At 47.2% G+C, this 13,840-nt stretch overlaps 2 protein-coding genes across 7 annotated transcripts in view; one reads left to right on the top strand and one right to left on the bottom strand.

Annotated features, from left to right (window-relative positions):
* The first annotated feature begins 1,040 nt into the window (after window positions 1-1,040).
* On the top strand, window positions 1,041-9,028 carry FABP3 (fatty acid binding protein 3). Its single transcript, XM_032246690.1, has 4 exons — window positions 1,041-1,276; window positions 5,022-5,194; window positions 7,046-7,147; window positions 8,559-9,028. The coding sequence occupies exons 1-4, from the start codon at window positions 1,204-1,206 to the stop codon at window positions 8,610-8,612; spliced, it is 402 nt and encodes a 133-aa protein (XP_032102581.1). The 5' UTR covers window positions 1,041-1,203; the 3' UTR covers window positions 8,613-9,028.
* A 520-nt stretch (window positions 9,029-9,548) lies between these two features.
* Window positions 9,549-13,840, bottom strand: part of ZCCHC17 (zinc finger CCHC-type containing 17) — a 68,761-nt gene continuing 64,469 nt past the window's right edge. For all 6 annotated transcript variants that reach the window (XM_032246684.1, XM_032246687.1, XM_032246688.1 and 3 more), the window contains one exon: window positions 9,549-10,448. In XM_032246684.1, coding sequence (XP_032102575.1) covers window positions 10,287-10,448 — 162 coding nt within the window. In that variant the 3' untranslated portion in view covers window positions 9,549-10,286. The remainder of the gene's footprint in view (window positions 10,449-13,840) is intronic.

Genomic DNA, 13,840 nt, shown 5'->3' with positions numbered 1-13,840 from the left:
CACATTGAGAGACCTTGTCTCTAAAAAAATAATAATAAAATGAAAAGTCCAATGAAACAATACACCTAAAGCCCTCAGCATGCAATAAATATCAATACAAGGTCTTGATATTTCCACTCAAAGTGCTCAGTAAACTATACAGTGTCAAACCACTGCACAACAGGCTCTGGAGAGGAGGCAACAAAGTACCCAAAGTGCAGGCGGCTAGTGTGAACAGGTCAGAGAAAGGGCAGCAGGTGGGGAAGGCAGCAGTGGGCCTTGAAGAGCTGACCGAATTGGCAGAATTTCTGAAGGAGGGTGAGCTGGGAAGGAACTGAGCTAAAGCTTGGAGCTGTGCGGAGAGACTGGAAAAGCCCGGAGCACTTGCAGGGGCGGGTGGGGAGTTGGATGGTGGGGGGGGGGCGGGGGGGGGGGGAGGAGGGCCAGCAGGAGGCATTCTGCAGGGAGGGGCAAGCACGTGTGAGCGGGCGGGCGCGGACGCGAAAGGTCAGGCTTTCGCTCAAAACAGGCAGAGGACAAGGTCAGCTCAGCCGCAGACTGAGCCCCTGGTGATTGTCTCCGCCACCAGGCAGTGGGAGTGAAGGGACAGCGGGCTCGCTAGGCTAAGCTTGCAGTCTGAAGATCCATTCACCCCCTATTTCTTGAGACCTTGTCAGTTCCCCTCTGAGCCGCGGGCTCCTCACTCGTAAAACGAGGACGGATGCCTGTGCCAGAAGTCAACCAGAGTTTTTCCCGGCGTGGGCACCAGCCCAAGGGCGAGTTTTCCTTTTCTCGTCTCATCTCTGCTCTGACCCCAAGTTCAAAGAGGGACTGGGCTACGGAAGATATCCATGGCATGCGCCCTAGCTCTCCGGCCGGTAACGGCTGCTTCTCTCTCAGATTCCAGAGTGCCTAGAAGCCAGGAAAGGGAGATGGTCCTGTCAGCCTGGGGTAGAGACTCCGGGGCCAGGCACTGGCGCTGACGCAGGCAAGCAGGGCGCCACTGACTGGTCCCCTCCCACCTCGGCGGGTTGGGGGATGGCGGACCAGCCCCTCCTGGGTGAGCCCTAGCCTGGGGCTTCCTATTTCGGGAGCCGGGGGCGTGGGCCACGTCTCATGTGATGCGAGGGCTATTTAAAGCGGCAGCCCGGGCAGGGAGCCGCCGTCCGAGTCTGCACGTCTGCTCTCTTCGCAGCTTCTGTCTCAGCCTAGCCCAGCATCACTATGGTGGACGCTTTCCTGGGCACCTGGAAGCTAGTGGACAGCAAGAATTTCGATGACTACATGAAGTCACTCGGTGAGCAAGCCGCGGGGCTCTGGATGCTGGCTTGGGGAGGGGCTGGTGGCGTGCCTAGCCCCACGCAGGGCTCCTGCTGCATCCCTCTTGGTTAAGACTGGTGAATAGGGGAACGCGGAATGGCAGCCTGGGTGGAGCCTGTTCGGAAGGGGCTTTCATGGTCCAAATCTGGTTAGAGACCATGGTAGGGAGGTGGAGGAAGGAGGCAGCTGTGTGGGAGGCTCTTTCCAGGAAGAGAGATATATGATTTGGAGGTAGAAGGAGGGTTTGGATAAAGAACACTGATCACAGGAAGGGGAATCTAGCCAGAGAAGAGAAAGAACAAGGGCATGGGCAGTTTAGAAATTGGAGGAGATTGAACCCAGAAACGGAATGGGGCAGCTAGGGAGTGTACTATGACCTTAAACAAGTAGGAAATACCTAGGAGGAAGATTGGTGGGGAGAAAAACGTGGATCAGTGAATCAGATATGAGGAGGAGTTAAGACAGGTAAGCAGCAATTCCCATCTCTCTATGTTGGATTAGGGAAGGGGATTGTTGCTGGAGAATGTTCTTTCTCACCAGCCAGTCTGACCTTGTCCTGCAGTGATATGTAACCAGGCCTTAATCACCGTCTGTGAGCCTCGTGGTAGGGTGGGGCAAGAGGCCCATCATCAGCTGGGCCTTTCCTGCAACCCAAGGCTCACCCACCTGTGTGAAGGGTAGGCAGTGAAAGCCATTGGCCTTCTATTGTGCAGTAGAGGGTGTCAGAGCAAGGTCAAGACCTGGGAGGGAGGATGACTGGTTTAGGAGGGTGTGAAGAACTGCTGTGGTGTTGAGATGGATAAGAATAAGGATTCAAAGAATCTTACGGGTGAGGAACTTGGAGATTCCCATACTGTCTGGTTCAACAGGGAAGTTGAAACCAGGAATTATAACAATTCCACAGCAGAGCTGATAATGAAAACCTAAGGTTTCTAGATCTGTGACCCAGAGCTCTTCCCACTACCCTACAGGCCCTGGGAGTGGGAAGCAAAGTAGGAACTGCTTAGCTAATGATTGACCTCAGCCCTTCTTCTACTGCTTTGGTCTTAGATGGAGAGGTCAGAGCTCTTAACGGCTCCTACCCTACCCTGGGCGCTATGCCCAGTAATTCCAGGTAGGCAGTCATTCTTAGAGGAGCAGCCTCCCAACCCCCACTAACACACCCCAGCAGCTATTGGGAAGTTGGAATGCCCAGATTTAGTTCCTCCTTCCAAAGCTAGGCCAGAGCCGAGTCCCTGAACTGAGCTGAAGCTTTACCACTATTGTTCCCTTATTCTGCCCCAAGTGGGTGGGTGGGGGCGATCTCCCTAAAGACCTGTTATTTTTCAGCACCTTTCTTTTTGTAGGAACGGGAAGCCTGGGAAAAGACCCTCCTCAGCTCTCAGTAAATAGCACTGGCTTCATTTCTAAGCAGAACCCAGATCTCCCTGAGTCTCCTAAATTCTGTCAGCTCAGTACTCTTAGTTTCTCTTGGTTCAGACCCTCACTTATCCCACAGTGGTTTCCTTTCAGACACTGTATACCTCTGGGTAGGTCCTAAGCAAACAGAGCTCCCAGTGCAGTGACAAGGTCCTGCTCTGTGAAGGGGAGTGTCATTGGCCTAACTCATCCTGACACCAAGGGGCAAGGCCAAGTTCCTCACTGGCAAAGCAAGGGTAGGCTGACAGCATAGCGGCAGAGGCAGCCCCCTCCTGCTGTAGACATAGGGCTCTCAAGGGGCAAAGAGGTCCCGTCTAGTACCAGTGACCACAGGCACAATTGGTGGCCTGGATTGAGTATGTGCTGGGCAGAATGGCCTAGTGGAAACAGTGAGCCATTTTGGAGCCTAGATTCAAATCTGTCAGTAGTCTACTCCGTTTGAATTTAGACGAGACACTTCACTCTCTTTATTGTAAATTGGGGATAATCTACGCTTCAGGGCTGTTACAAGCATTAAGTACAACAACTCATGTAGGGCATGTGCAGAGTACCTAGCTCCAGTAAGCACTATGTAGCCAGGCACATTTGGAGACTATACACACCACTTCACTACACTGGGCTGCCTCCTGCCTCACCTTTGCCTTGGAGGACAGCTCAGCATAAACTGCTGGGGGGAGAAGAGGCAGTCATGATTCTTTGTTCTTTACTTGCTTGCAGGACACTTAGGACTTTGCCCAGTACCCAAGGAAGTCATGCTTATGTCAGGAAAATAGTCTCTGTAGAGCCTTAGACTGGGAGTCAGGAGACTTGGGTTTGAGTCTAACTCATTGTTTTCTTTTGTTTTGTTTTTGAGATGGAGTTTCGCTCTTGTTGCCCAGGCTGGAGTGCAATGGCATGATCTCAGCTCACTGCAACCTCTGCCTCCCAGGTTCAAGCGATTCTCCTGCCTCAGCCTCCCGAGTAGTTGGGATTACAGGCATGCGCCACCACGCCTGGCTAATTTTGTATTTTAGTAGAGATGGGTTTCTCAATGTTGGTCAGGCTGATCTCAAACTCCCAAACTCAGGCGATCCACCCACCTTGGCCTCCCAAAGTGCTGGGATTACAGGCGTGAGCCACTGTGCCCAGCAGAGTCTAACTCATTGTTGCTACTGCCGCTTTAGGCTCCTCCTCAATTTGTGCAAGAGGACAAATACTTCCTTTGTATCTAACTTCTAGATCATAGATAACAGGCTTTGAAAATGCTGGGTTGCCATATATAAGGAACAAGAGCACATTTAAAGCTTCTTCGTTTCAGGGTAAAAACTTCCAAAGGTGGAAAACTCTTATTATTCATAAGGCTTTGGGAGGCAAAGTCTACACTTCTCAGCCTTATTAATTTTTTTTTTAGAGACGGGGTTTCACCATATTGGTCAGGCTGCTCTTCGCTGCTCTCGAACTCCTGACCTCATGATCCACCCACCTCGGCCTCCCAAAGTGCTGGGATTACAGGCGTGAGTCACCATGCCTGGCTCTCAGCCTTATTTCTAAGGCTTTGAGAGCTTTTCAGGTGCCCTGGAAAGCCTTATGCTCCAGCCTTGGGAGGTGGTATGGCTGAAAACTTAAGCAAGCTCTGGAGTCAGACAGTTCTGGGCTTCAATCTCAGATTTGTGACCCTGGGCTTTAACTCTTATGTTTTTGCATTGTAATGTGGAAAGTCTTCAGAGGAACAGGAAGAACTAAATGAGATAATATGTACAGTACTTAATAGTAGCTTTTTTTTTTTTTTTGAGATGGAATCTCACTCTGTCAGCCAGGTTGGAGTGCAGTGGCACAGTCTCAGCTCACTGCAACCTCCACCTCCTAGGTTCAAGCAATTCTCACGCCTCAGGCTCCAGCATAGCTGGGATTACAGGCACATACCACCACATCTGGCTTTTTGTATTTTTAGTAGAGATGGGTTTTCACCATGTTGGCCAAACTGGTCTCAAACTCCTGGCCTCATGTAATCTGCCTGCCTTGGCCTCCCAAAGTGCTGGGATTACAGATGTGAGCTATCAAACTTGGCCCAAAGTAGCTTTTTCTAATCCCAGCTCTGCCACTGACTTGCACTGCTCTTCCTTAACCATCTCATCTGTCTAATGGGATTAGTAACCTGTGTTCACCAAAAAGAACTAAGGGCAAGACTGAATTTTAAAATTCCCAAATGCAAAGGCTTTGAAAGACACTTCATCACACCCAGGCCTGAGAGTTATTCATGGAGTTTCTTGAACACCGCCTCTCTACTCCAGTGCATATACTCATAACCTTCCCCCTACCCTCAGGTGTGGGTTTTGCTACCAGGCAGGTGGCCAACATGACCAAGCCTACCACAATCATTGAAAAGAATGGGGACACTATCATCCTAAAAACACACAGCACCTTCAAGAACACAGAGATCAGCTTTAAGCTGGGGGTGGAATTCGATGAGACAACAGCAGATGACAGGAAGGTCAAGGTAAGTCAGGGAAACAGGGGTCGGGAATGGAGAGTGCTGAGACTCTACCTAGGCTGGTAGCCTTGGCTCCCTGGTATTGTTGCCTGAGGGGCAGACTATCATGGAAGATTTAAATGAAACAAGGTTCATAAAGCCTGTGTAGTGCTGGAATGCCACTGATGCCAAATAAATGTAAGTTCTGTCATCTTGTTTTCTTCCCACCCTTCTTGGAATTCATCTGCTGGCTGCCTCAGAATGGGCAGTGCAGAACCAGGATATTCTTCTGAACTCAGTATCTACTCCAGCTCCAGCTGGGTGATCCCGTGTAAGGTATGCAGTAGTAGCTCTAGATTTCTTTCCCCTTCCATAGATGGTGGAGTTATGTGCCCACGGCTGTGACCTGAAGTGCTTTAGGAATGATGCCCAGAAGTCAGGGACCTCCACTGAGTGAGGTCATTGTGGCCTCCAGCAGCAAAAAAGGCAGCCAGGAACAAGAAGCACCTACTCAGATGCTGCTTCAACTTCTAAATCTCAGACATAACCAATGACCCTGACAAATTTCTGATGTTACCAGCTGACAGGCAAGAAGAGCTATGTTCTGGTACAGGGCATTCATCTTGTCATAAATGAGTTTGTAGTGCCTTCCCACCAAGCCTCAGCCCCCTCTCCCAGGGTTCTGTCACACTGCAGTGGCTGTCTTGACAGCTTGCCTCAGACCTTCCAGGCCAGGCATGGGTGCAAGAGAACTTAGAGGCTTTGACCTCTATAGGGTGTCCCTACAGCAGTGTTCTATCATGACACTATCATTCAGCCCATCAGCTGTTTCCTGTTCCTCACAGCTGTCCCCAGAAAGGATAGGATCACACCGGTGGCTGGCAGCAGAGCTGGGGATGGTGCCCGAAGATGGTAGTCTACCTTGGATAAAGGTGGCTGCCCTACCACATGCCCATACCTCCTTGGGCTTGCCTACTTTCTCAAGGGGCAAGAACTCCAATTAAACACAATAGCCCTCTAGAATCCCTAGGGCCTACTCTTGAGTAGGCAAAAAAAAAAAAAAACTAGGGGAACGAGAACAAGAAGTAAGGTAAGAATAAAGATAGCACACTAAGAGACAGGCCCCATATTCCTTACCCCCCAAACAATACACAGAACCTTCTCAGATTCTCCTACTGAACCACCTTGCTCATCAAGATCCCTTAGTCTGGCCTTGTGGCCCCCAAACTCCTAGGAGAGACCTGGAAGAGCTGCCAAATGAGAACCAGCTGATGTATGCTGGCAGCACCCAGACCTGAGGAACAATCCAAGGGCATCCAGTCCCAGGACTGCGGTTGGTGTCCTCTTGCCCCTCTAAAGAGGTCACATGTGGCCCAGGAAGAGGGGTAGGAATACAGGGGAGAAAGTCTAATTATCCAATACTTCTTATCACAAAGGGTCTTTTAGACATTATGTGTACTAACCCAAGGCTGGGAAAAGATTCTCAGTACTACTCCACCTCCTCAGTCAGTCTTTCCCAGGGATAGACTAGTAAATACCACCTGTATCTGAGGGGAACAGCCTGTTCAAATAAGTGTCTATCTTGAAGGGTTGTGATGCTTCTCAGAGCCAGGCTCTCTGGCTCCACCATACTGCCTCCCTCTCTCTCATCGCCTAATACCTGAAGGCCTCTTCCCCAGCAAGGCAGTAGTGGTGAAGAAGCTGGAGGTGAACTAGATGTCCTGCAGGGCTGGCTGGGAGGTGGATTGCCTGAGCTCTTGTCCTCACACCATCACTAGTTTGGGTCGGAGGCTGTGTCCTCTGTGGCCCCAGTGTCCAGACCCCATCCTGCCCCTCAATCCTAAGATCACAGCTCAAGCCTCTACTCTCTTTCCACAGTCCATTGTGACACTGGATGGAGGTAAACTTGTTCACCTACAGAAGTGGGATGGGCAAGAGACGACACTTGTGCGGGAGCTAACTGATGGAAAACTCATCCTGGTAAGATGGGCAACTTTGGAGCCATATCTAATTGGTTTTTACTACTGCTCTTTCAGCCAAGCCTGTTCTAAAAAGCCAAGTCTGTTCTAAAAAGCCAAGTCCTCCCCGGAGAGCCACAGAGGCTGAGACAAGAGTGGTTACAAGGTCAGGGTGGTATCAGGTGGGAATTTTCTGTGTGGCGGCTTTGGACTCACACAGGCTGGGGCTCACATCTTACCTTACAGGCTTCATGACTTCAAATCACCCTCTCCAAGTGCAATTGTAAAATGGGTATTAATAATACCAACCTTGTAGGGCTGCTGAGAAGCCTGTAAGAGACAGTGTATGCACCGCACAAAGCATCACTGATACAGCATGTCCTTTGTTTGGTCTTCCCGTATTTCCACCTTGCCTCACCCCAGGACGAAGTAGAAAACAGAGCCGAATCCGACCCCAGGCCCTCTAGGAGTGGCTCCCATTGCCTATCTCAGCATTCCCTTTTCTCTCCTCCCTAGTACTGCACTGTCACTTGCAGGAACAGGCTGGTGAATGGTGGGGACACTGAATGACAGTCCTTTCTTCCCCATTTTAGTCCTACCCCATTTTCATGCATTCTATGTCTGGCCTACTGCAACTACTTGACTACTGCCTGGGTAGTAGGAAGTACCACAGCCAGGATAGCAGATATGTTCAAGCTTGGGGACTTCACCTGGAGCCTTAACTGAATTCCACCCAGACCCAGAGAGCAACCAACTGTGGATTCTGCTTAACTGCAAGGCCTCAGGTTTTCACCTGGGCATATTCACTGCACATCTTCTTGGGTCAGCATAACGTGTTAACTGCATTCTTGCACTCATATGGGACAGCGGTCCCCTTGAAGTTTGGAATGAGGTGCCTAGCTTTGGTGGGGATGTGGTATGCAGGACCAAATTCTCAGTGGGCAACTGAACTACGGTGAGGCCATGGGTTTGGCTTTATGATGCCAGACTGGATGGTTGGAGGTATAGGGCTCTGGCCCTGGTACTACCCTAAGTTAGGGAAGACTTGGAGTTAGTAGCTGAATACAGTCCTTTCCTGAGTCTCTGGATATTTTTCCTATTTGTCAACTATATGCCAGGCACCATCTTGTGCAAAGAATGAAGGACGCCAAATGGTATAAGGGAAAAAGAAACACTCAAGGATCTTGACCAAATTACTTCCTCTCTAAAGGCTAATTTTTCCAAATCTCTAAAATAAGAATTACCATGCCTATCTTAAAGATTTGCTATACATATCAAAAATATTATATATATATATATGTGTGTGTGTGTGTGTGCCTGGCACATAGTAGGTACTCAAGTGACAATTATCAGGAGGAAGGGAGGGTAGGGGTAGAGTGCTTGCAATGGCCTTCCTGGCTTCACTCCCCATCTGACTCTGTCTTTCCTTCCAGACACTCACCCACGGCACTGCAGTTTGCACTCGCACTTATGAGAAAGAGGCATGACCTGACTGCACTGTTGCTGACTCCTACTCTGCCAATCGGCTACCCCTCGACTCAGCACCACATTGCCTCATTTCTTCCTCTGCATTTTGTACAAATCCACAAATTCTTCTAGGTTTAGGTGCCACTGGCCTGGATCCACTTCCAGTTTCCATTGTGTATGTGGTTTTTTTGTTAACGGCATTCATAGGGTGCTCTGAGGTCAATAAAGCAGAGCCAAGGCCACTCAGTTGCCTTTTTGCCTTTGGTAACATAACTCTGGGAGTCTTGGTTTCTCCTGTGTGTCAAAGAGTGGGCAGAAGTAACTGCCTGAAGGTTACTCAGGAAGCAGCACTGGATGGGAGACTGAAATGGACAGTGTCAGAGACTGATGATCAGCTGATCACCTTACACATTTAATAATAAAACAGCTGTACCTACACCTTGCCTTTACACTGCCCACCTCCATGGTCAAATTTCCTAGTTCAGTCAGTGGTGGGGCTTCCCCAGATTTGGCTGTTGAACTGTCACTTCACGCCCATTCTACACTGACAGCTCTTGGGCCTGGCTATTCTGTGAAATGCTATAGGTCTCTCTTTCCAGAATTCAGGTTCAGGGCACAGAACCCAGGCTTGTGCCATGATGGTGGGAGAAAATGACCACTGGCCAAGATGATTGCTGATCTATGCACGAGGCTAGTTACTCATGGTTACAAATTCTTACTACTTCTCTAATCAACTCTGAGGGAAGAGGGCATCTGATCTTCACAAAAGGGAGGGCTTATAAGTGATCTCCCAAGAAGGCTGCGACCAGCTAGAGCCTTTGGCTCTGTACCTCTGCTGGGCATCTCTCCAAAGTCTAAGGTAACATATTAAATGCTTTTGTGGGCTAGTGTAGGCTCAGTGACTTTAAGTCTGTAAGTTGCCCAGGAAGAAGGATTACACGAAAAAGAACTTTCAGTAAGTTTAAAACCAAACACATTTCCATTTAGCGACAGGAATTTAAGCAGGAACCTGAAGTGGAATCAACTGATTCACAGAGTAATAAATACAAAGTAGAACAATGATCTTGGCTTCAGCTGTCTGGTTCAGTGGTCTGCTGGAATGCAATACACAAGTGACACTGCAGATTGAGCTGTGGTGACCACTGGATGTCACTTCTAGCATAGTAGAACTATGTTAGGAGGAACGGGAAAAGGGAGCACCACTTCTCACCATGTTCTGCCTCTTGCTGCCAGTCTCTCTCTGCTTCCATGTTGGATGCAGTAAAGATCACCCACCAATCAGCCCAGAACAGACCAAATGGAAGGGTGCAATCGCTCTTCTCCAACTACAGCCAGACTCACCTCCACAACAGTCTCTGGCTCTAGCCTGGATTCTTACAGGAATCCAGCTCTGGCAGTGGCAGCTGGAGAGGTTAATGGAACCTCCTGCTGAATGAAGGAAGTTGGGTGAATGAATGGGTGAGCTGCAGGGTTCACTTGCAAAGGGGCCAGGAGTGACAAGGAAACAACTCATTCAGGCAGCTGCTTCTGACCTCTAACTCCCAAACCTGCCTGTTGCATGAGGGGAAGCCATCTCCATGGAAGCAAAGTTAATGGGGTGGGAGGCTGTATTCTCACTATTGAGTGTTTCCAGGAGCCTCAACGCACGAGGCTCCTGGTTCCTTACTCTCAACCACCCCACACTCTTTCTACTCTCACTCCTTGTGTTTCTTCTTGTGCTTCTTCTTCTTTTTCTTTTTCTTTGCTGCCTTGCTGTCTTTTGATGTGTGCCTTGCCCTCTTGCCTGTAACACTCTCAGAGTCTGAGCTGTCAGAATCAGATGACTTCCTGTCTCTATGTTTCTTTTTCTTCTTCTCCTGAAAAGAAAATATTAAAAATCAACATTGTAAGTATATATTTGCTTTAAACAATCATAGCACATAACTGGCCAGGTGCTGTGGCTCACATCTGTAATCCTAGCATTTTGGGAGGCCAAAGTGGGAGGAATGCTTGAGGCCAGGAGTTCAAGACCAACCTGGCTAACATAGCGAGACTGCATCTCTAAAAATAAAAAAAATTATAGCACATAATCAATAGGGGACCACTTAGTAATTTCTTTTTTTTTTTTTTAGACAGTCTCGCTCTGTTGCCCAGGCTGGAGTGCAGTGCAGTGGCATAATCACAGCTCACTGCAACCTCAACCTCTTGGTCTCAAGCAATCCTCCCATCTCAGCCTCACAAGTAGCTGGGACCACAGGTATGCACCACCACACCCTGCTAATTTTTGTGGAGATGGGGTTTCTCCATGTTGCCCAGGCTGTCCTTGAACTCCTAAGCTCAAGCAATCTGCCCACCTTGGCATCCCAAAGTGCTGGAATTAAAGGTGTGAGATACGTGCCCAGCCACCACTTAGTAAAGTATAAGACACTAAAAACAATAAGGTAAATCTTTAAGTACCAACAAGAAAAAAATAGCTAAAACATGTTAAGTAAAAGAACCAAGACATAATGAATGCAGTATGTATTGTAGATTCTAGTGTGTATAACATATACATGTGTATTTATATATATATGCAAATGACAAAGTGTATATATTACACATACTTGTGTATATTTAGTATACACAGAGAACACTGAAAAGGAGACATCAAACTGGTAATAACTGTTACACACTGGGAATGAACTGAATGGGGGGAAGGATATGGGTCTTTCATTTTTTCCTTTATATTCTTCTGTCCAATTTGATTTTTTTAAAAAAACAAGTATCTGTTACTTTCATTTTTTAAAGTGCAGGATATTAAAGCTGAAAGGGGCCCCTAAAGATTAGCCAGTCTATCTAGAAACAGTGACTCACATATCCAAGGTCAAAGAATAAGAGTAAAAGATTTAGAACTCCTGACTCCCGTTCTGTTTGTTATTAGATCCTGCTGCCAGGGGATTGAATATTTATCATGTCTAATTTTACAGCCACCTCACAAGATTATACTCATAAAGAAAAGAGCTGAGAAAGAACTATCCCAAAACTATAAGCACCACACCATGCTACCAAAGTAACAGTACAAACCCACACAAAGGATGAGAGGCAGATTTCCAAGTGTCTAATGGGGCAGTATGGGCAGATTTTAAGCATGGCATAAATCTCTTCTTTGAATTTCAAATATCTATATTGCTTCCATAAGGTTTCTAAGAAGAGGGAGAAAGTATGAGAGAAGAAAGAGAGCAGAAAAGGATGCCAGCTTCCAGCTAGCACCCTGAGAGCTGTAAATCTGGCTGAATGATATACCAGGTCTTAGGAGCTGGCTGTGAGAAACAGTGGAAAGAACAATGAAGCAGATATTAGATAGACTTGGACCTGAGTTCTGGCTCTGCCATTTACTATTCTGTATCAGGCAAGTTATCTGACCTCACTGATGACTGGTCCCTTAAAATGTAAAATGGAGGTATGAATAACATCTACATCCTTTACAAAAAATAAAAATAGCTAGGTGTGGTGGTGCCAACACCTGTAGTCCCAGCTACTCAGAAGGCTGAGGTGGGCCATGGATCACTTGAGCCAGCGAGCTGGAATTGTAGGGAGCCGTAATCCTGCCACTGCACTCCAGCCTGGGCAACTGAGTAAGACCCTGTCTCAAAAAAAAAAAAAAAAAAAAAAAAAAAACCCAAAACCCACCTGTGTCATATAGCTATGGCAATGAGTTAATGAGATAGTATCTAAGGCTTAGATGAGTTGAAAGCCACTTGTCCCAGATCACATTAGCACAGCTAGTATCTTCACATAGATCATATGAATAAAAATTTCCTGAGTTTTCCTATGTAGCATATGGCCCTTCTTTCTGTATAGTGACAGGAGGCCTCATGGTATGGTCATTAGAACAACAAATTTTGGAATAAGAGTTAAGTTCACATTCCAACTCTGCCGCTTAAGTCACTATGTTTCTTAGAACAACGATTTAACTTTTTCAAGTCTCAGTTTTCTTTTCAGTAAATGGAAATAAGAACCTATTTCAAAGGATACTATGAGCTTTAAACAAGATGAGCACTAACTATAGTGCTTGACATATTATAGGCACTTATGGGGAGCTACATGTATTTTTCTCTCATTAACTCCCAGGAGGTTCTGACAGCCTGGCCAAGTATCTACAGTCAAAATTTTAAGAGCAGATGAAACAATAATTCTTTCTTGGCATCTCAAAGGAGTAGAGAGAAGGGAACAAAGCTTCTCAGACCCATGTTACCAAGCTGTAACAACCATGGCTGGGAGGAGCTGAGAATTGGCAAATCAATGGTTTAGCTACGTTGCTGTACCTTCCTGGATGGCAAGACCATGGAAGTCCATCACAGGGTATTATGAGGTCAGGAGTCTCACTGGCTTCTCCCAGGGGAAGATCCTGGGAAAGGAAAATGAAAATGTAGAGTCTGGCACCCGTTCCCTGCAAGCCTGGTCCAGTATGGATAAATAAGTGAGGAGAGTAATAATACTGCCTTACACCTAAACAGTGCTTTAGTATATCAAGCTTTTTGCATTCTTATCTTACAATAATAATGTGTAGGGTCAGAATTCATGAGTTATTTTTCCCATTTTACAGATGGAAAAACTGCAACTCAGAAATGTAAAGTGAGTTGACCAAGGCTAAAGCAGCAAAGCCACTGTACTTTCTAACACAGAGTTTGGCACACTTTGCTCTGTCTCAAAGATGCAGGCTCAGAAGGAGGGAAGATAAATCACTAGAAAGCCCTGGCATGCTGGAACATGGATTCCAGTTAGCAAGAAGGGCTCAAGGAGATGGCTTCCTCAGACCTCAACTTTGATGCAAAAGCTGTTTTGCAGCCTGAACAAAGACAATTCAATCTTCCAGCAGATGGTGTCATTTTCCCTGTGTGTCTAGCCTTAAGCTACATAACAAAAGAACAATGACTTCAGAAGTTGTAGTTCAAAAGCAAAGTTGGGAGTTGTTGGGGGGCAGGCGGGGGAAGACTGAGAGCCAGAACTTCTGCCCTCAATTGCATTCAAGTGAGAAGGGAAACAGAAGATAATAGTTTTAAAAAATGATGTGGATTCAAGTATCATTTGGAAATAGAAAATTTAAAATAATTTTTTTTTTTTTTTGAGACGGAGTCTCGCTCTGTTGCCCAGGGTGGAGTGCAGTGACGCGATCTTGGCTCACTGCAACTTCCGCCTCCCAGGTTCAAGCAATTCTCTTGCTTCAGCCTCCTGAGTAGCTGGTATTGCAGGTGTCCACCACCACACCCGACTAATTTTTGTACTTTTA

The sequence above is a fragment of the Sapajus apella genome, unplaced genomic scaffold, assembly GCF_009761245.1.
Source record: "Sapajus apella isolate SASKATOON/1434 unplaced genomic scaffold, GSC_monkey_1.0 scaffold62, whole genome shotgun sequence".
NCBI classification, from domain to species: domain Eukaryota; kingdom Metazoa; phylum Chordata; class Mammalia; order Primates; family Cebidae; genus Sapajus; species Sapajus apella.
The sequence above is the reverse complement of the archived record's forward strand: the minus strand, read 5'-3'. Positions and strand labels throughout refer to the sequence as shown.